Raw genomic sequence first — 20,634 nt, 5'->3', positions numbered from 1 at the left:
CTGATGGGATGGTTCTTTTGTAACCTGGGCTCCCTGGGCTGAGCAGGCAGGGAACTGTTGTACATCCTTGATGAAGAACTCCACTGCGACATGGCCTGTCCCTTTGACTCGTGCTGAGTGGTTGATACTCAGGACAAGGAGGTCAGCCTGACCCACTTTCCCCCGCCTGCCCTTCTGTCTTGTTGGGAGAGGTGGGCAAGAGGCCAGGGGTGAGTGGGCGGATGGGTGCACTGACTGTTAACGAGTGTGTTTAAATGGGGGTTAGGAGAGAGCACTCCTGCTGTGGAATGCAGGTACATCTCAGCCCACCGAGACTGTAATGGACAGGCACTCCCACAGAGCTCAGTGTCTGACCCTCTTATTGTAGCTCCTCATCCTCGATGAATCCTACAGCTCTCTTCCTCCTCCTCTTCAATGTTTTTTCTAAATGGAATATATGATTCATGGACGGGAAAAAGGATTATTTTTATCCTTTTGAAAATTATTTTGTGAAAGGTAAACTTTTGTTGTTTTATACATTGAACTGATTCTATTTTTATAAAAAAATATATATATATTTATTTTAAATGTAATTAATTATATTTAGTTAATAATAATAATAATAAATAAATAGTAAGTTAAAATATTTTATCACAGCAGTAAAATAACATAAGATGCCATATTTAATTAGTAATTAACTATTATTGTTATAATTGTTATTAGTAGTACATTTGTAATATCATTCAATATTACTTGCTTCTCTTAAATTATGTATTTGTATATTAAATATGGAATGCAAACATTTATTTAAATATTTGTATTAAGTTTATATAAATGTTATTAAAATATTAACATATTTTTATATTTAAAAAAATTATGACATACAGAATGCAAACATTTATTACTAAAATATTTGCATTAAAATATCTATTATATAAGTGATTTTATTATATCATGATATTATATAATTATAAGTGATATAATCATGTTTGTGATATATAGGTCTTGCTGAAATAAAAGAAAAACAATTTGCTTAAAGTTTGTTTATAGCAAAACCCTATTGATCATGTATGATGTGTTGCTAAAGTTCGTAACCTGCATTGGATTTGGTAGCTTTCACTATACAGGATCCATCATATAACCTCAAGAGTGGGCTTTTACACACATAAGCTGTCACACCTCCACTTCTTTTGGTCATTCTTTCTCCTCTCTCTCTCTCTCTCTCTCTCTCTCTCTCTCTCTCTCTCTCTCTCTCTCACACACACACACACACACACACACACACACACACACACACACACTCAAACTCTGTGTGTCTGAATGGCAGCTGGCCCTGCGGCTCTCCTGGTTAGTTCCCCTGATAGAGAGTTGGAGACAGACTGGACTGGTGCAGTAGTGCTTATTAGCCGTGTCTGTCTGCAGAAGCCCTGCTGAGCCAGCCTTGAACCCTCCGGCCCCCAGCAGAGAAAGAGGGAGAGACAGAGAAGAGAGAGGGAGAAGGAAGTTTAAGCAATATAGGACAAAAGCGAGCATGTGACAGCCAGGGAAAGAGACCTGCCTATCTGGCCTGCATGTTCACTTAAGCTAGTTGCCACCTAACCAGATACAAGCTGGTCCCAGAATCATTACTTTGAACAAGAAAATGATCCTTTTCATTCATTCAGTGGTCTTGGAAACCTGTACAAATTACAAAAGCATCTCCATCTGATACATATTTATACTAATAAAAAAATAGAAAGATCTTGTTCCATCTGCCCTCTCCGACAAGTACTCTACTGTTTTATCTGCCAAGTACTCAAGCATTCAAAATGCCCAAAGTGCACATTGCTTTTACAGAGCAGGCTTAAGTAGTTGACATTGTGTTTATTTATTTATTTATTTAGGGAGAGACTGTGATGTTGTCTGCCTGACTAACTTCAGATATTGCAGTGTGTAGAGTTGCTGAGGCTGCTAAAGTTTTAATGTGCTACAAGATTAGGGTCTGTGGGCAGATGCGTCGAGCCCATCGGGTTCAGCGATGGGTTATAAACTGCTCTGACCCGCCTTTGCTTTGTTTTTATGAGTGCATCTCTTGAACTATCAGGTTCAGCTGTCCTGTAGAGCTCACCTTTTTTGTTGCTAATGGTTTTGGTACTACTGATGCAGTTGGAGTCTCCCTTACCTTGACGTGCCATTCTCTTCAGTCCACTGTTAAACCTCTAATATGCACCTGCAATCAACCCTGATCAGACCAGTGGAAACAGTCTGTTATTGCCCTCATTCGATGTTATACGGTAGCGCTTTCACACAAATTCCTCACATATTAACATAGTTTGTGTGTTTGCTTAGTATTTTCATCTAATCTCTTTTCTCGTGAATGTTTCTCTCGTGGTAGGCTCGTTCCACAACGGACCAGCTCAAGCGAAGATCCCAAAGCTTTTATATCACAGCCATCTGTCAATACAATTTGGTCAAATGATTTCAAAACCTGTGCATTTCTGGAGTCTTAAGCCAAGTGGCTGGCTGAGCTCCAGCTGGAACACGCCAAGCATTAAGGCATGATGTGCGTTCAAGCCGCCTCCTGCTGATTCATTCCTCACATGCTGAAAAATTACCTTTTGCTCATTAAAGAATTGTGTAAGTTAGAAAAAAATAATTTGCATAATTTATTTCCCCTTGAGGAACGGGATGATTAATTAATTACTATGCTATTAAACTGGATCTTTTTTTTTTTTTTTTGATTAACCTCAGGACATCCTTCATGTATATGGGACTTTTATTTGCCACATGAATTTGTGTATTCTCACATATGGGAATCTCCAAAATTAAGAAAAATCTCTGTGAAGTTAAAAATGGTTGAGTCAGGGGGTTTTATTATTGAGTTTAGGAGTCTCAGTATCCTGCAGTTGTCTTAATAGTACAGGAATGTTTTTTTTTTTTTTTTTTGAGCCTGTCGTCTGCAGCAAGATGAATCTCTTTAATATATTTCTCTGGCCCAGTTGCTTTGCATAGTGCAGAAGAGATGACGCAGGCTCTGGGTTATAATACCCCAGTGTTTTATTCATATTCTCTTATTTGGGACCCTACATACTCGCGTTTGCTACACCGCCATCTGACAACACGATATAGGCTGCATGTAAATGAGGGTTTTAGATACTATTGTAGTGAAATATAATGCGGGAGTCTCATTAACCTATAAACAACCTAAACACTTTTCTGTCTCCTTTTCCTCCTACAGAACTCAATACGGCACAATCTCTCGTTGAACAAGTGTTTTCTCAAAGTGCCTCGCTCCAAAGATGACCCGGGAAAGGTAAGCGTTCTCTGTTTCCTCCATATGTAGTGCTGTTTTATTCAGAAATTCAGGTTTTGCACATTTGTTAAAAACAAAATGTTGCTTCCAAAGCAGATTCGGCCATTTAAAAATGCATACGTATCCTTGTGAAAATAGATGAGAGCGAGCACTCGCAGTAACGTTATAAAAGCACTCTCTGGAGCTCTCTCGGGGAGAGGAGAAAGCACTTCAGCCCCGCACTTACTGCACGAGGGGGGGAAGACCACCACCTGCTTCCCCTCAGTCGGCATAATGCTAGCATGGCCCGCTGGAGCTTAAACAACCCAAACTGATTCACGTGTAGGCCAGAGCAATAAGCGTGCACATCTGATAACACGTGTTTCATCAATACAGCATTGATGGACCCTGGTTGACCTGTTAGGCACACACTCATTCTGTATCCTCAGCCATCTTTTGCAAGCGCATTCACGCACATACTCACAACGCAACATAAAGAGAAGAGCCGAGGCATGCAGGGGATGGGGACTGAATGCTAATTTCATGTTTGCTGTAATCCTCTGATATTGACACTCCTGGGATGTGCTCCACTAAATACAAAATAATCTATCGCTGGATGGATTCTATTCCGAATGCACGGCCAACATGCTTGCATCCCTAATGTTCAATTTGGAATTTTTCCTCCTTCCACACATCCCTCCCCTGGAAGGAGAACTTCAAAGCTGCGCAGGGCTCTCTTGATATGTTCCATCAATATTGTAATACGGCAGGAATATGGACCCTGCTGTTTGCTCGAGATAGTAACTGAGGCTTGTTTCTTAGAGATGGCAAGAACTATTGTTCACTTCACCTTTGTGACACAGAAGCTGCTGAGAATGAGGAAGGCCGAACTTTGGGGCAGATACAATCACATTTGCCCTTGAGTAGACTTCTGGTCAGAGAGGTCTAGTCTGCTTTGAGACTGTCTTAATGATTATTTCCACTAGAAAATAATCTTGTTTTTGTTAGTTACTATTAAACCATTGCAAAACACAGCAAATACATTTATTTATGCTTATTCTCTATTTTATATCTTATGCTCATTCTTAAGCTGCATTCATTTGATCAAAAATTAAGAACAGTAATCTTGTGAAATATTAATTTAAATAATCTCTTTTCTATTTTAATATTTTTTTTCATATATTAAAGCAGACATTATTGCAGACATCATTGTCACATGATCCTTCATTCTTTACTGTCATCTTTACTGATTATCAGTTTAATGCTAATCCAACCCTAAACTTTGAACGATAGTATGTAATATACTGTATTTTTCGGACTGTAAGTCGCACCTAAGTATAAGTCGCATCAGTCCAAAAATACGTCATGACGAGGAAACAAACGTATATAAGTCGCACTGGACTATAAGTCGAATTTATTTAGAACCTAGAACCAAGAGAAAACATTACCGTCTCCAGCCGCCAGAGGTCGCTCAATGCTGCTCAGTGTAGGCTGTGGACTGGAGCACTTTGGAGCAGCATAGAGCGCCCTCTCACGGCTGGAGACGGTAATGTTTTCTCTTGGTCAATTTCTCTGGTTCATGTCAAATAAATTTAGATAAATAAGCCAAACTATGAAAAAAAAGTGCGACTTATAGTCCGGAAAAACCGGTATGTATATTGTTCTCATTTGTAAGTTGCTTAAAAAATTAAATGTTATAAATTTACTTTACTACTCCATTTTGAAAAATATTTTTTTTTATGTGAACTATCCTTTAATTACTTGATTTGGGATGGTCATTGTGAAGGGAGGTGTATTAATGTTAGGGCTGTGCAATTAATTGAAAAAAAATTATTCAATTTCGATTTTGGACTCCGACAATTATGAAAATGCAACAATCGAGAGATAATGATTATTGCGCCCCATTCCGCCCCCTTTTGCAGCACTGCGCTTTCGTTCCTCCATAAAAGCCAAATTTCCTGTGCAAATCAGTAAAATCATGTAACATGACATTTGCAAAATGGGACGTGCTTAATTTTAATAAAAAGTATATTGATTATTTTAAAAGCGTAAAAGAGAACTTGCCCTGCTCCTCAGGAAGAGATATGTGCTCAGAGACAGAACAGAACACGGTCATGCAAAGTCATCATTTAGTTCAAGGTGTGCGTCTAAACGGTCAAATACATGCAAAAATGTCAAAATGCTGCACATGGTGATTATTCATGTATACCTTCATCGGTCATGTAATAAATGGACATAAAGAGTTGAGAATTGAAATATGCATTTAAAAGTAATTTGGATCCGTGCAGCTCTTAAAGTGACAGCGGGCTATGTTTTATGTTCGATTATTCATTTCTGTAGGCTGTACCATGCCACATGAACCTTTTAACATAAACTGCAATAAATACAAAACTAGAGCCAAACTAAAACTGAAATGAGACATTAATAATAAATAGTATAATGAATAATGAAATAATCATACTGCTTGAGACTTTCATAAAAAAAATGTTTGTTTCATTTGTATCTTTTTATTCTCTTGTATTTATCCTTTGCTTTTTTTATTATGGACAGTTTAATTATTTTCAAAAATAAGGACTTTTTGTTTGTTTGAAATTCCGCTGGTCTGTAGATGTCAGAGCAACCTTATTTAACAGGTAATATATCTTTAAATAAATCACTCATATAAAGTTTTGGTCATATGGCCCCCTCATAATCGTGTTAAATAATCGTGTTTACAATATTGACCAAAATAATCATTATTAAGATTTTGCCATAACTGAGCAGCCCAAATTAATCTTCTTTAGCTTATTACTTTAATAGCTGTTAAGTTTGGGGTTCAACCGAAATGTATAATCTAAAAAAGTAGCCCAATACAATTTTATTATATTGCCCTATATTTCAGATTCATGTAAACTGTTTTCATAAACTTCTTTAAACTTTGCTTTCTCTTTAGGGATTGTGTTGCAACCTACAGATAACTCTCCCCTCCCAGGGGTTTTCAGTTTTCCAAGATTTTTCAGCTAATTAAAAGAAAAGCTACTCAGCCTCCCCCTCCCCACTTTCACAGTGAAAGTGTCTTGCAGTAGTTTTAATTTAAATTACTTCTGCTAAGTCTAGTCTAGACTGCTGGCGTTCTCAGTCACCTTCAGCTGTCCTTCATCGTCACTGCATCAATTACAGGAACATGAGTATTTAAATTGAAATAAAGAACATGAAAATGTTTAATACAAGTGAAATTTTCCTGCATGTTATGAACTTTGCTGGTCTAATGCTGGAATATAATGCATAAATGGCAATGCACTGTGAAGATCATGTTACTCTATTTGTTAAACTCTTTGTTGGAGAGTAGCTGTACGTACTTACCTAGTTTGTTTATTGTTTGGGAGCACTCACTACCTGTAACATTTAACATTGTTAGGCTGCTTTGTGCTATATTAGAATTTATAAAGAAACTTATGACCCTTTCACATGACTCAATGAGCACTCCTCTCGACTCAAGTGCTGTGCGCTGTTTATTAATTTGCATAGAATAGATAATGTGTACAGTATGATGATTTATTCTCTTAATGTCATGATATGCTTTTGACATGCTGCACATATCGCAACACTCTCTTAATGATACATTGTGCATATTCCTGGGTAATCAGTGGCAAGTTAAAATTGGTTACATTTTTTTAAGCATCATGTTAACAAAGTTTGACTTGAATGCAGCATATTATTGTGGGTAATGCTGTAGCTTGATGCTTCACTCTATAGACATCAGTGCATTAGGGAACATTAATTACATAAATACATTCATTATTCAATTTGGGATTTACATGTGTGTATAAAACCCTCTATGGACACCTTTGCAATTGAATCACCTGAAGTTGAAAAAACTGAAGTTTTGTTTCCGAATAATAGCTAGACTAAAAGCTAGAAAACCCCCAAAAAATGGTAAGAAAAAAAAAAAACTTTGTGCATGTACTGTATATGATAGCCTACATACTTATTCTATGAAGGACACAGTCAAATCCCTCAATGAATTCTGCAAAAAATAGGTTAAAACAAAAGCTATGCTTGCTTTGCGTTATCGTTTAATCTTAGATGATCATTGAGAAAAAAGAAGAGCACACAGTCAATGTCAGCCAATGCTTATTTATTAAAATTAGCTGTGGAAAATCAATCAATAGCCTGACAGAATTCTTCATCTTCATATAACGTTAGCCAACATATTAAAACACAAGTCAAAAACATACTTCATCGTGTAAGCTTAAAACAAAATGGACAAAAAGAAAGAAAGAACCTGAGGTAGGGCTGGACGATTATGGCCTAAAGTCAAAACCTCGATTAATTGAACATTTTACCTCGATTACGATTAATGAACGATTATTTTTTTATTTTTTTTATTTTTTTTGCCCTAATAGTTCACTTACAAGGTTTGTACTGTAAACAGGGCCGTAGTTGGGGTTTGCGGGGCCCCGGTTCAGGTTGTACCAGTGGGCCCTGTTTAAAAGTGTTTAATTTGTATGTTCGTTCTGTTTATTTGTTCATCAACATGCCCAAGCCCTATTAGGCGTGGTCACTTTAAGAGACAATGAATGCATCCAATATAATACACATACGATTTTGTTCTCAACTGTTTACTTTAACTTAAGACATATCTGACAGTTTTTTTCGAACATACTATCCAAGACGGGTGTTTTCACACATTTTTTATGTATTTGTCGGTACAAGACCAAAAACAGACAAATTCGGTGTTCAAGTGTTTTGGCACGCCTCTCTCTGCGTTAGCCCTGAACACCAGAACACCGCGGTGCTGAAGTGGGCTCTTACACATCCTTTTCTGTTTTAAACTGTTAACATTGCATCTTAATATCTAAAAAATAAATGACCATCACAAACGAAGTAGTAGTGGAAGTATTTCCTGGGGATCCTGCTACTCCACAAATCCTGTAGCTCTGAACCAGTGGATCTCAACCCGCGGCACGTCATGAAATCACATGCGGCCCACCATGCCGAAAACAATTAATAAAAAAAAAAATACAAATAAAAAACTTTGTTTTACAAATTATTTTAGTTTTTACATAGGGAAAAACACATAGGGTACAAACAAGAAGTCGGAGCAGTGAAGAAGAGTGCTGGACATTCGGCATCAACTTTCGGTTTGCCCCGCAACTCACTTGAAGATGTTCAGCCCGTCTTTTTTTCCTATTCTCCCAAAACAGCTTATACTGTTTCAGCTATTAAAATAGTTCAGCTTTGTATGTTTGGAGCAGATTTTGATCATTAAACAGGCCTATAAGTTTTGTTCTTAAAGTAACAAGCGGCCAGCACAGAGAGAGAGTTGATCATAGCCTATGTTTGATCAGTTTAGCCTTCTCAAATCATCACAAATTGTCTAAAATAAAATCTAAAGATATAAAACAGTTCAAGCATGTATCGGTGTTTTAACGTTAAACACGTATAAATGTGCACTATATCGAATATTTTGTGCAGAGAGTGCAAGACAAAGCATGCTTTTTTGGGACATAGGTGCCAGTGCGATCATAATATAAAATAAAGAAATGTAAAAGAAAGAAAATTAACATGCTTTCTGCCGTCTCGTCTTGAACAGGAGCGCTTACAAAAATAATCCGAAACTCAGCGAATACATGCCTAACAGACATGATAAATATATCTATAGAAAGCTTTAAATTACTACTTAACGAAATAATAAAAACAAACAAACAAAAAAAACTTTCATTACAATCATAATCCGTATAGAAGGCGCATCTAATGAGGACAGACTCAGAAAACACTAGTTTATTAGTAAATAATTAAAATATATTTGTACTTTTTCCCTCTGTCGCATTCATGGTAATTACTTATAATTTTTGCAGTGCTTTGCGCCATCTTTTGAACTAATTTTGAACGCAGAACTTTTCAGCTGTGCTGACAGCACAGACTATTTGATATGAATTTGGATCAGCTACATTTGTGAACGCACCTTTTCTGCAATGTCGTGCGTCTTACAGACTGCAATTTACAATCGCAACTTAATTGTGCTATTACTCCTTTCAAGGCGAATTTCACTAAATTGGTCAGCTCTCGACAGCATCAGGTGTTTTATTAATGGTGAGTATAATTATTTAAACCAGTCGTCTATTACGATGTCTCTGTAACAAAAGCAGTTGCATGAATACTAAAGTTTGAAACAAAAATGAAACCATCAACAGAAATACTGATCACGTATTACCCTCTATGTTTAAGAATACAAGCGGAGCTGTTTAGAGGTTAATGACGTCACAGAATTTACCGGTATTTTGGAATGGATGTGTGAATGGTGCTTTTCCGGAAAAAAGACCGAATGTCGTTGACTGTGCAGACTGTGTGAACAGCGCCTTTTTTAATTTACCGGTAAAGTTGTTCCGGTAATTTTACGGCAATTTACTGGTATTACTGTGTGAAAGAGGCTTGTGAGACGCGGCTCTCTCTCCGCATGCACACCGAGCACAGTGCGCGAGTAACCAGCTACTCAGTTCAGCTTTTCCGCGTCTTGTGTTTGAATGCTTTAAACGTCTTTTGAATGGTTACATTTGCAAGTGGCAAGGCTTAGTAACACGTGAAAATGATACGCTTTCGTCTCTACACGCAGCGTTCTGTCAACTGTCCTGAGCGTCTTTTTAGACTGGCCTCAGCCAGACGATTGAGATCGACTATTAAAGGTGGGATATTTTTTCCTATTGAAAGAGCTATCATAGCTTACTATCAGCAGTTATTTTATCTATGTCTGTAACATTTCTTACATATTATTGCTCGGTGTAAGAGATTAATAAAGATTAAAGGTAAACAGTACCAGTACGAGTGAGTGCGTGTGTGAATTAGTCATACCGTCTCTACATTATTGTGAAGCTGGGGGTTGTAAATAGCCTAGTTCCTTCAAAAGAAGAAAAATATGCTGCTATAAGTTTTGAGATTAAGTGATAAATCACAGGACAGCACTGACAACTGCGTTCCTCTGTGCGCGCTCTTCACAGCTATGAGTTTTCGTGGCACAATGCAGCTGCGCGAACATGGTAGCTTGATATAATAATACACATCCGATCGTCTAATCGCTTGAACGTCCAAACCATAAAACAATACAACTGACAAAGTTTAGTGAAGATGCAAGGCTCACCGCTCGCGCACCATCACTATGTGTTGAACCGGCATTCACCTCCGTGTTTTGCTTTTATGCCACTGACTGGCAGAATCATGTGGCTACACACGCTTTTAAGGGGGAAGTATTAACAGGAAATAACCGAAATAACCGACATGGGAAAATTATGTCAGTTAGAGGTTCTAAATTTCGGTTTCGATTACTTTTCGATTAATCGTCCAGCCCTAACCTGAGGTGATGAACAATTCCTGCACCTGAAAAAATGCGCTCTGCGGGATCCAAAGTCACAGGCACGCAGAGATTTGAAAAGCAAGCCAACAGAATTTCGGTTGTTGACAATGTTTTTTACGTCCGAGGGTTGAAGCGAGCCCAGTAACTTGATATTTATCCCTGGAATGCTACTCTTACCAGGAGGACCCAATTAAAAAAAAAAATTGCATTTTACCCCCTGGAACGCAATTTTTACTGGGTGATCGCCCTTGAAAAGCGACCGGGTTAGTTTTTGAGTAACAGTTGGGTGGGTTTTGCTGTGAAATCCCTGGAATAGACTACAAAAAATTGTGGGGTACTGGAGTTTTGCTCATTGCCTAGTAACTCAGTGACTAGTAACCTGTGCTGTATTGCTGTTTAAATGCAGAAATTTACATCATTTTATCAATATGTCTTCGGAGGCCAAATGTTTGAGGATCCTGAAGCATGCTATCTAGACAAATCCTTTGGTGATTTTCAATTATTCTTCTTGCTTGGGTGCAACGCACAAGCTGTGCACAAGTAATTTTAGAGGTCTTGATCGCACCCTCTCTGGACAATTGAGATCTTATCCCATATAATATGAAATATTTTAAAATAAAACCCAAGCCTGGAGGTTAATTTCTTTTTGCCTAACTTCGTGGCCAGAGTTGCCTTTAGCTTCTGGGAAGAGCAGCACTATTGAAAAATAAATTAAACCGGAAGAATGCAAAGATAAATTATTTAGCCAGGGTCTTGGGTGCTTGGATACCAGCAGCCCCAAACCAAGGAGTGCTATTTTCTGCCTGATTATCAGAGCTCAGACCTGACCAGAAATCCAACACCTCTGTGTCCAGCCCTGAACAGGAGCAATCGATAAACCTGCAGCTGAGGAAGAGGGGCTTCAGGAGGGGCTTAACATTTTACCAGCTTCTGCCAAGGCTCAGGAGAAATGCGAAGTGAGAGAGTGCAAGAAACAGCTGTAGTGAAAGACCCAACTTCTTCTCACCTCGACATATAGCTCCGTGAATGTCCTTCCGACGTGATGGGCTTACAAATGAGCTTGCTGGAACTTTGATGAACTAAAAGTTGAACGTGTTTGATGGTGAATGCGCCCAGTGTCTGATACTGAACAAAAACAGAAGTTTTTTTTATTGGAACCCCCGCTGATTTTCGTGCTCTGCTTTTTATCAAAGTTTTATTGAATGGCTTTAAGCTGACCACTATTTTAGAGTATGATGATTTGCTTTGAGACTAATATTCGTTCTCATCCTGTTTTAGGGTTCGTACTGGGCAATCGACACAAATCCAAAGGAGGACACGCTGCCCACACGACCCAAGAAGAGGCCAAGGTCTGGAGAGCGGGTGAGTGAAAGTTTGTATGTGTGTTTTGTGTGCGTGTATGTGTGTGTGCTCAAAGACCCCCTGTTGGTCGGTTTTCAGAAAGAGACTTTCTTAGGCCAAATTTTAGCTCATTACTTCAAATCTGGGAGTGATCAAATAGCAGAAAACCGTGAGTGTCTCACTCTCCCTGTTCAAATTCAATGTCACTGATTTGCTTCATCAGTTCTCTTTAAGCTATGGTTGCTAAAACACAACAGATTACTGTTCAGTCACTACTGTGATTGACAGTATTTCCAATGCGGTAATGTTATGGGGGGCCATTGTTCACAATAATATTCAGAGGCCCCATAACTTTTCCATTTGTTTGTGATTTGTTTTTGTTTTTTTTACATTTCGACCAATAAATATATTTAAGAGCTTTGAATAACTAAATAAAAAATCTATATAAAATGCCTGAAAAATCAGTTAAAAAAAATGTACTTTCCAGGTCTAGAGAAAGGCTACCTGTATATCAAGGTTTTTCAAGGCAGTGGGAACCCTGTTCCATCAAAGAAACAAATTGTTGTGGTGAAGAGTTGAATTAAAAGAAATATCTTGATTTTGCGATGAAAGCTTTGTTTTCTCTTATTAAAAAATACATGAATTAAAAGGAAAATAAGATTTAAGACAACTTACTCAACCTTGGGCAATCCAGATGTGTTTATTTCTTTATCTGAACAGATTTAGAGAAATATAGCATTACATCACTTACTCACCAGTGGATCTTCTGCAGTGAATGGGTGCTGTCAGAATGAGAGCATCACAAATATTCCACAAGTAAACCACACATCCCTAGTCTATCCAATAATGTCTTGTGAAATTAAAAAGTCTTAAAGGATATGTTTATTACACACACATTTTTTTCTTTCACTGGAGTGGTGTGGATTACTTGTGGATTATTATCATGTTATCAGCTGTTTGGACTCTGGCGGCACCCATTCACTGCAGAGGATCCATTGGTGAGAAAGTGATGTAATGCTAAATTTCTTCAAATCTGTTCCAAAGAAACATTGATTTACATTAGAATTTATTTAACAGTTTTCAAGAGTTTGCAGTTTCAGTTTGGTGTGATGATATTAAAAAACAAATAATTCAAAGATAATATATAGAAACAGGTCTTTTGGTCCATTTCCACTTCTCTTTCTGACTGTACAGTATGTTATGTGAGTGTGTACTTAAAGATACACATTCACAAATGAATGTGTACCTTTCATGTTAGTTTTTACATTTTACGTGTGTGTGTGTGTGTGTGTGTGTGTGTGTTGTTTTAGTATGTAGTGAGGATCACTTATGGGTCCCTGCTGTAAAAACAGATTTTTGAAGGATAAACAATTATAGGGGAGAAAATTTAAGCCTATAGTAGTAAAGTTCATCTTTCCAAACTTAAATAGTCTGCAGAAAACCACGTTGTTTCTCCCTCGTACGTGTGTTGATGGCTCATTGCACGTTTTTGATCTTTTGGAAAGAGCCACAAACAAAACCAACCAAGCAACTACATATAAGATTTACAGTTTATATAGTATGACTTAGTTTTGACATTGACACTTTTTTTTTTCCAAAATAAAGTTATTGCCAAAGTATCTTTTTTCATCAGCATTAGCCTGGAGTCAGTCTACCTTAGCATGGTGCTGCCTTTGAGTTTTTGCTTTATTACAAGGCCAGAAATATGTGACAGCATGGGTTTGGTGTGTTGATAAAACAAAGCCAGTGTTCTCGAATCAGGAAATATTCAGTCCTGTCTCACTATTTTCTATGTCTGTGCTTTACAGTCATACCGTGCACAGGTTTGCTGATTGCGTGTTCATATCTTTTTATATAGCTGTCTTACTCAGTGTGGCTCAGTTTATCTTGTAGAGGGGGTCCAGGTTATTAATAAACTGTGCCCCAGGCAGCCTTTACATATGATGCATTCTGCAGTCATTTTTTAGCAAACATCAATTAATGCAGAGTTTCTGCGCCGGTTATTTTCAGCCAGAGCTTTTTCCTTCCATTATTTATGAGCACTGCTCACCGGAATATACATCTCTGCTGCACTCGACGCTGGCCTCCGAGGTTGACCTGGCTCAGAGGCATCTTGCATCATTTTGTCCAACTCTGCATTGTGGATCAGAGGCAGGCGAACTGAAAGAGTATATAGTGAGAGCAAGGGGCGAGGATTGAAGACATGTAGACATATAACCATGACGGGAAGCCATAGAGATGAAAAGAGCATTTGGGAAGAAGCATGTTATTTATCAGGGCATCAGACTGCTAAATCGCAGTCACAAGCACAATGGGGAAAAAATAGTTAGCTTGAGCTAGTTGCTTTAGCAACAGACACCAAAACTTAATCAACTTTTGTGTTTCACACAAGTCATACAGATTTTGCATGATATGAGGGTAAAAAATGAAAAGTTTCTTATGTGATATCAAAATTATACCTCTGTTTCCAAGGATTTTGTTATTTTATATGCTTCATATTCTGTGCGTGATTATGTTCACAGCAGTTGCAGAAATGAACAGGAAAAACAGCACGCTTGCAAGTGCAGTGTTACTTAATTGCATCATGTGATTAAAATATAAAACAAAAACCCACAGAGGGGCATTTTTTGCCCGATGTCTTGAAAATCAAACTGCATTCTAATCAAACTACATCATACATAAACCTGATAGCCTAATTGACCTCGTGTGTTGAGTTGGTGGCGTGTGTTTTCTTCTGTATGGTCAGCCAGTTAGGCTGGTGTCATTTCTAATTGCCACACTCCAGACTCCAGTGAGAGTATCATTCTCTCAGCACACAGCTCTGCCCTCAGGCCACACACAAACATTTTTCATACTGACACTCACTTCACTCACATCAAAAACCTCCAATTATATCCATTCTCTCTCAGCCTGACCCTGCATGCAAACAATAAGTGGGAATTCTGTCTGTGCAGAGTGTGACACTTACTATTAAGAGTAAACTTCATTATACACATCTCGCTCTCTCTCTGTTTCTCTCTCATCCTCCTGCTGTCTTGTTTAAGAAATTCTTTGACATTAAAAATTGTGACTTAGCAAAATCTCATTTATGTTTATCACAAATTAAAAATCGCATTGTTGCCACAGGCAATCCTCTTATAATAAGCAGTTTTGGGAGACAGGCGTGCTGAAGTTATCTTTTACCCCAGCAAGAGCAGACAGAGCATAGGGAGCCTCTCCTCTCTCCTGCTCATCTCTTTCCCAGAATGCCTCCAATTTTGACCTAAATAAAATGTGTTGCTCTTTTGTTGATAGATGCTCACTGCTTATGCTCTTAAATTTCTTTCACCAGAGTAATGCTAAACGCCTTTGAATAGAAATCAAAGTCACTTCACATTGCTCATCATCTGCATCCTGGTTGGCTGAGTATGTCTTTTTTGTCTTCCTGCAGGCGTCCACGCCCTACAGCCTAGAATCAGATAACTTGGGAATGGACTGCATCATCTCTGGAAGTGCCTCTCCAACGCTGGCAATCAACACTGTGACTAACAAGGTAGCCTTCAATCTTCAACTCCACAAGTCCTGGCTGTGTTTCTCTTTTCAAAGATACACCAGTAGTCTACATACCCAGTTTACATCTGTATTTATCCTGCAATGACTATATACATGCACTTCATAACAGGACTGACATGTGATGCTTTCGTTTACATGGACGCTGAGAAAACTGACATCAGTTCTCGTCTATATTGGGCTGGCATTACGTATACAAATCCTCTTAATGGTGCATATGCGGTGTATTGTGAATTGCTTATACCTTATTCTATTTATCTATTGAGTGCAAAATGTCAGGTGTGTGCCTACACAACATATTAAGCAGTGCAAGAAAACAGTATTCTTCATCTTTGAGTATGGTTTGCCTTTATGGTTCTCGTTGCCTCTGTGATTGTCCCTCCTTTTTTTTAAAAAAGCAAAAATCGTGGTTACTTTCAGTGAAAGTGAATGGGGCCATTCCGTAAACATTAAAATACTCGCACTCAGTATAGCCACAAGTCATAAATATGTGTTAATTTAACAAATTTGTTGCCATAGCAGCACAAATATTAAACTAAAACTAAAATGAATATAAAAGTTGTCTACATATTTACAGATTAAAAAGTACACAAGAAAAATTTATGTAAGTACTTTTAAAAATACATTTTTAATTCACATTTCTGCTTTTAAATCCTTAAAAATTTACATTGTAAACGCCTCACTTTAACCTTTATTTTTGCTTTTTTTAAGAGTAAAAAAGGGTTGGATCAAAATAAATGTTGGTAATCAACAAAAGGTGAGGTCGCATTTACCGTTGTTCAGTTTAATAATTTTAATAAGAATATACGGCATCAGGATTTAGGCATGAGGGAAAAATATTTTCCTTATCAGATTTTGCAGTGGGTTCAAGTTTGTCCTGTTGGATTTGGAATAGAAGGGAGGAGGTGAGCTGGCAGCCAGGAGGGAGTGAGTAGTGGTTGGCCACCACTGCTGACCTGCCAACAGGAAAGTGTTATGGTTAAGGGTTGAAACACTCGATGATAGTTGGTAACCATCTGATGATGCAACCTCCTGGCTAAGAGCTCCAGGCATTGCAAAATAACTGAAGGAGTAGCATCCAAGGATGTATGCTATCACTCACAAATATTTTGCTATGTTGACCAATCTGTTTGGTTTGAAACTGACTTTGGTAGCTGTGCTTTATATAGACAGTGGACACAAGTCAGCTTAATATGTGCTGAATGCAGAATATTCCTTTAAAGTGAAAGTTATTTTACACTTGTACTGCATCTATAAAAGCTTGTATAGTGGTGCTGAATGGTTGCAGTACTTTTCTGCTAGAGAATGATGAGTTTGTTCAGTGTTTAGAAGTCTTCTAGGCAGAGCACCCAGAGTATTTCACACTGTATCTCGCTCTCCGTGGCATGACTTCATGGAGAAGTGTGTAAAAAGGAATGGAGCAAAACACTCTGAAATTTAAATAGGCTTTTTAACCTTAAGCCCTCCACTCTTGGCCTGGTGCAGGCTGATCGCTCTCTCTGGAGTGCTTTTACAAAGCCCCAAAGCATCAGTTATTAATTTACTTCAGGCATTAAACCAATAGTATTTCACATTAAGCATGGCGTTTAAGATGAGGACTACGGGGGAATGTGGAATTAATTTAAATTGAATTATAGTAAGTTTAGTGATCTGTTCATCTGGATAGAATACAATATGGTACTGTATATGGTATTTAGTTATACAGTTATATAGAATTGTTATATTTCCTTCAACAATTCTCTGCAAAAGTGAGTTGTTCTAACTAAAATAGAACTTTATGTGACACTTTTCCAAATAAAAAAGTGATGCTGTAATATGTGTAAAGATAAATACCATGCAAATATTAGAATTTTCTTAGCAAATGTGATTTTGACCAAAACAAGGTATTTTTTGGATCTTCCAGGGCATTTCTATGATCCCTTAATTGCTTAGTTTACTTGGTTTTGGAACACATCCTATTATGTCAACACAATAAACCATGATTTTTTGATTGTTTATTGTTTATTGATTGTTTTATTGTAACATTGATTGTTGTTTTAACACAACTCCAACAGACTTATCCTCTTTTACAATGGTTAAAAAAATGCAAGCTTAAGTTATGATTGATTCATATGGGAAGAATTTCAAAATCCACCCATAGTGGGATTTCGGGGTTATCCCATGAGGATATGCTTTCTTTGCCCTCCAACTCGAAACGTTGATAAACTAGAAATCAAACACACAGGAGAGCAAAAACAAGACAGCAGGGTTTGGTGGCTCCTTGGAGATGCTGTTTCTCAGTGTGGGCCCTGTAAATAGAGAACATGCCACGCCTATTGAGCACTTCATGCCAAGCCACAGGAATTCCCTCTTTCTCATACTTCCCCACCTGCTAGTGCAGGCCAATGGGATAGCACCTATGCTGCATAACATTGAGAAGGAAAGCCTGGCTGTGACTGAGCAATCTCTCTTTCTCCCTCTGACTAAATGATCACCATACTATGCTTTTACCTCTCTTGGTTTAGCTGGTTAAGCATAGATGGCAGATTTATAGGCCTGGCTTCACAGAAAGGGCTTAGATTAAGACAGTATTAGGCCAGAGTTCATAGACATAGAAATTTAAGTCGTTTTTATAAACATGCCTTAGAAATAAATATAACTGGTTTGCATCTTAGTCTGGGACTAGGCTTAAGCCTTGTCTGATACTCTGTGCTGAGCTTTAATAATCTTGTGAATAAAAAGTGCATTTTAAATGTTTCTAAATAAATCAAAATAAATATTTAATTTTTGTGTGTGTGTGTTTGTGTGTGTGTGTATATATGTATGTATGTATAAATGTATATATGTGTATATATATGTATATATATATGTATATATATATATGTGTGTGTATATATATATATATATGTGTATAATATATAATTTATTAGGGATGCACCGGTTGACCGGCCATAAATCGTTTTTTTTATCTTTTTTCGGCCGATTTTTCCGGAAGTTCACTCGCATGCACAGACTACATTGTAATCATTCGCTATCATGTCATTTGTGTGGAAGTATTTCGAAATCTGTGCGCAGGACATGGGCAGCAGTTTAACGCTGGAAGCGCAGAGCTACACAGTTCTTAGGTCTACACAGATCTTAGGTCTTAGGCACAGATAGCAGGAAGCGAATAGCCGACTGCACAAAATAAGAGTCCCTTTTCACATTGTGCGAGCATACTTTACCTGCCCTGTGAAGGGATGTTCAGCTCAACGTGTTGGATGAGAAACAAAACGGACTAAACTGTGAAAAAACAGAACTTTTTTTTTTATTATGTAAAGTAAGAACTTGCATACACATTTGTAAAGACAGAAGTAAACGTCAGTTCTGTATAGGATGATTTTTTTTATTTTACCTTAAAATTAAAAATTAAAAATCACCTACTGTGTCACACTGAAAAAGGGGTTTCATTCATCCAATTAAAAATTTTTTTAGGGTAATGATTCACATCTATATTTTTTAACTTGAGACAATAGTTATTTATTTTTCATTAGCTCAAGTAAAAAAATATAGATGTGAATCATTACACTATTTTTTTTTTTTTAAATTGGATGAATGAAACACTTTGCATCTTTGTTTTATTCGCACCAACATTATTTGATTTTAACATTTTGGAATAATGTATTTATATAGCATACTTTTATTTAGTCTCACTGGTAAAGACCTTTTTTAAAAAATTTAAAACCAAATTTAAAAACTAAAATACTGAATGCTGATTAAGAAACATCATCTTGAATGTGTGTTGATTGTGTTGTTTGGATTGTAGAACTATGCATTTGTTGCCTTTAATTTCACGTGGTTACAGTTAATCTTTTCATTTAAGGCCAGTTCTCTGTAGTTTCAACCCAATTCAAAAACAAAAGCTAAAGGCTGATGTCTGTACTATCTATGTTTGTATTGAATGTAGGCTACTTACTGTGCAGTTACTGCTGTTAATTTCAGATGGTTACGGTTATTGTTTTCAATGGTTATTTGTTTGGCCTATTAAATACCAAATAAACATCTTATTTATGCATACTTTATGTAAAAAAATCGGTATCGGAATCAGCCATGAAAAATCATGATCATGCATCCCTATAATTTATGTAAGTTTATGATGTTATTGTTATGTTATGTATTTTTGATTTTTTTTTTTTTTTTTGTATTAAATCGATTAATGTAAAATGGATTGAAGCTGGAACCTTCTAGGTTAGGTTAAAGCTTCTTACCTTCTTTCTGAATTTTTCTTTAAAATGCACAGGAGAAATTAAGTAATCAAAATAATATATATATATATATATATATATATATATATATATATATATATATATATATATATATATATATATATATATATAGTATATAATTTGTAGTAAATTATATATATATATAATTTATACTTTTATATTGTAAGATTGTAACAAAAGATTAATTTAATTTAATTGAATTTCCTCTTTCATTCTTTTCTAACATTGTCTAATAATTGTGTAGAAGTAGAATTTTTCTTTTGAATGTGAGTTATTGTTAGAGACACCTGGGTGGATTTCTCTTTGATTTCATAATCCTTGTCTCATGCTGCAGATTAGTCGCCTGTATGAAAGACTCCACTGGCTTTTGACTTTAATTCACAGCTAAATATAGTGCTCCTTTTCCAATGCAGCAAACACACAGGAGTATTTGCAATGGATTTGTTCACCCCTTACCTTCTTTCTGCATGTTACTTTCCCACTGTGCATGCCTATGTGTGTGCGCGGACGTGCACACAGTGTTAGTATGTAGGCGTCTACATTTTGGGCCTTGAACAAACCACAGTGTGTTGAGGTCTTTAAATCATACTTTATGGATACAGGGAGTAAAAATAGATTGTGGTGAAAGGCTTATGGCTAAAAGCCTCTTTTATGACTTAATTACATATAACATTTATACTTGTTCTTCACACCGGGTTTTGATTATAATTGTAACTGTTTTCTGCGTTATTGAATTTTGAGTTTAGTTGCACACAGGGTTAGTTGTTCTGGTAATGTACTGTTCTCAGTCCTAAACATAGCTGAAAGAGTGAAGAGTTATAATATGCAAATCATTCTATGACATTAACCCCCCATCCACCCTCAATCCAGTGCAGCCCCGGCAACCGTTATGCTCCGCTCTTTTGATGAACAGGGAATAA

The 20,634-nt window shown here is 37.0% G+C and overlaps 1 protein-coding gene across 1 annotated transcript in view; it reads left to right on the top strand.

The window, feature by feature from the left end:
* The window catches only part of LOC132119525 (forkhead box protein J3-like), a 112,923-nt gene that overhangs the window by 79,409 nt on the left and 12,880 nt on the right, over positions 1-20,634 (top strand). Inside the window, exons 3-5 of the mRNA XM_059529568.1 lie at positions 3,197-3,271; positions 11,859-11,942; positions 15,352-15,453. Coding sequence (XP_059385551.1) covers positions 3,197-3,271; positions 11,859-11,942; positions 15,352-15,453 — 261 coding nt within the window. The remainder of the gene's footprint in view (positions 1-3,196; positions 3,272-11,858; positions 11,943-15,351; positions 15,454-20,634) is intronic.

Source organism: Carassius carassius, chromosome 38 (genome assembly GCF_963082965.1).
Source record: "Carassius carassius chromosome 38, fCarCar2.1, whole genome shotgun sequence".
Taxonomy (NCBI): Eukaryota; Metazoa; Chordata; class Actinopteri; order Cypriniformes; family Cyprinidae; genus Carassius; species Carassius carassius.
This window is presented reverse-complemented; position numbering and strand designations above follow the sequence as displayed.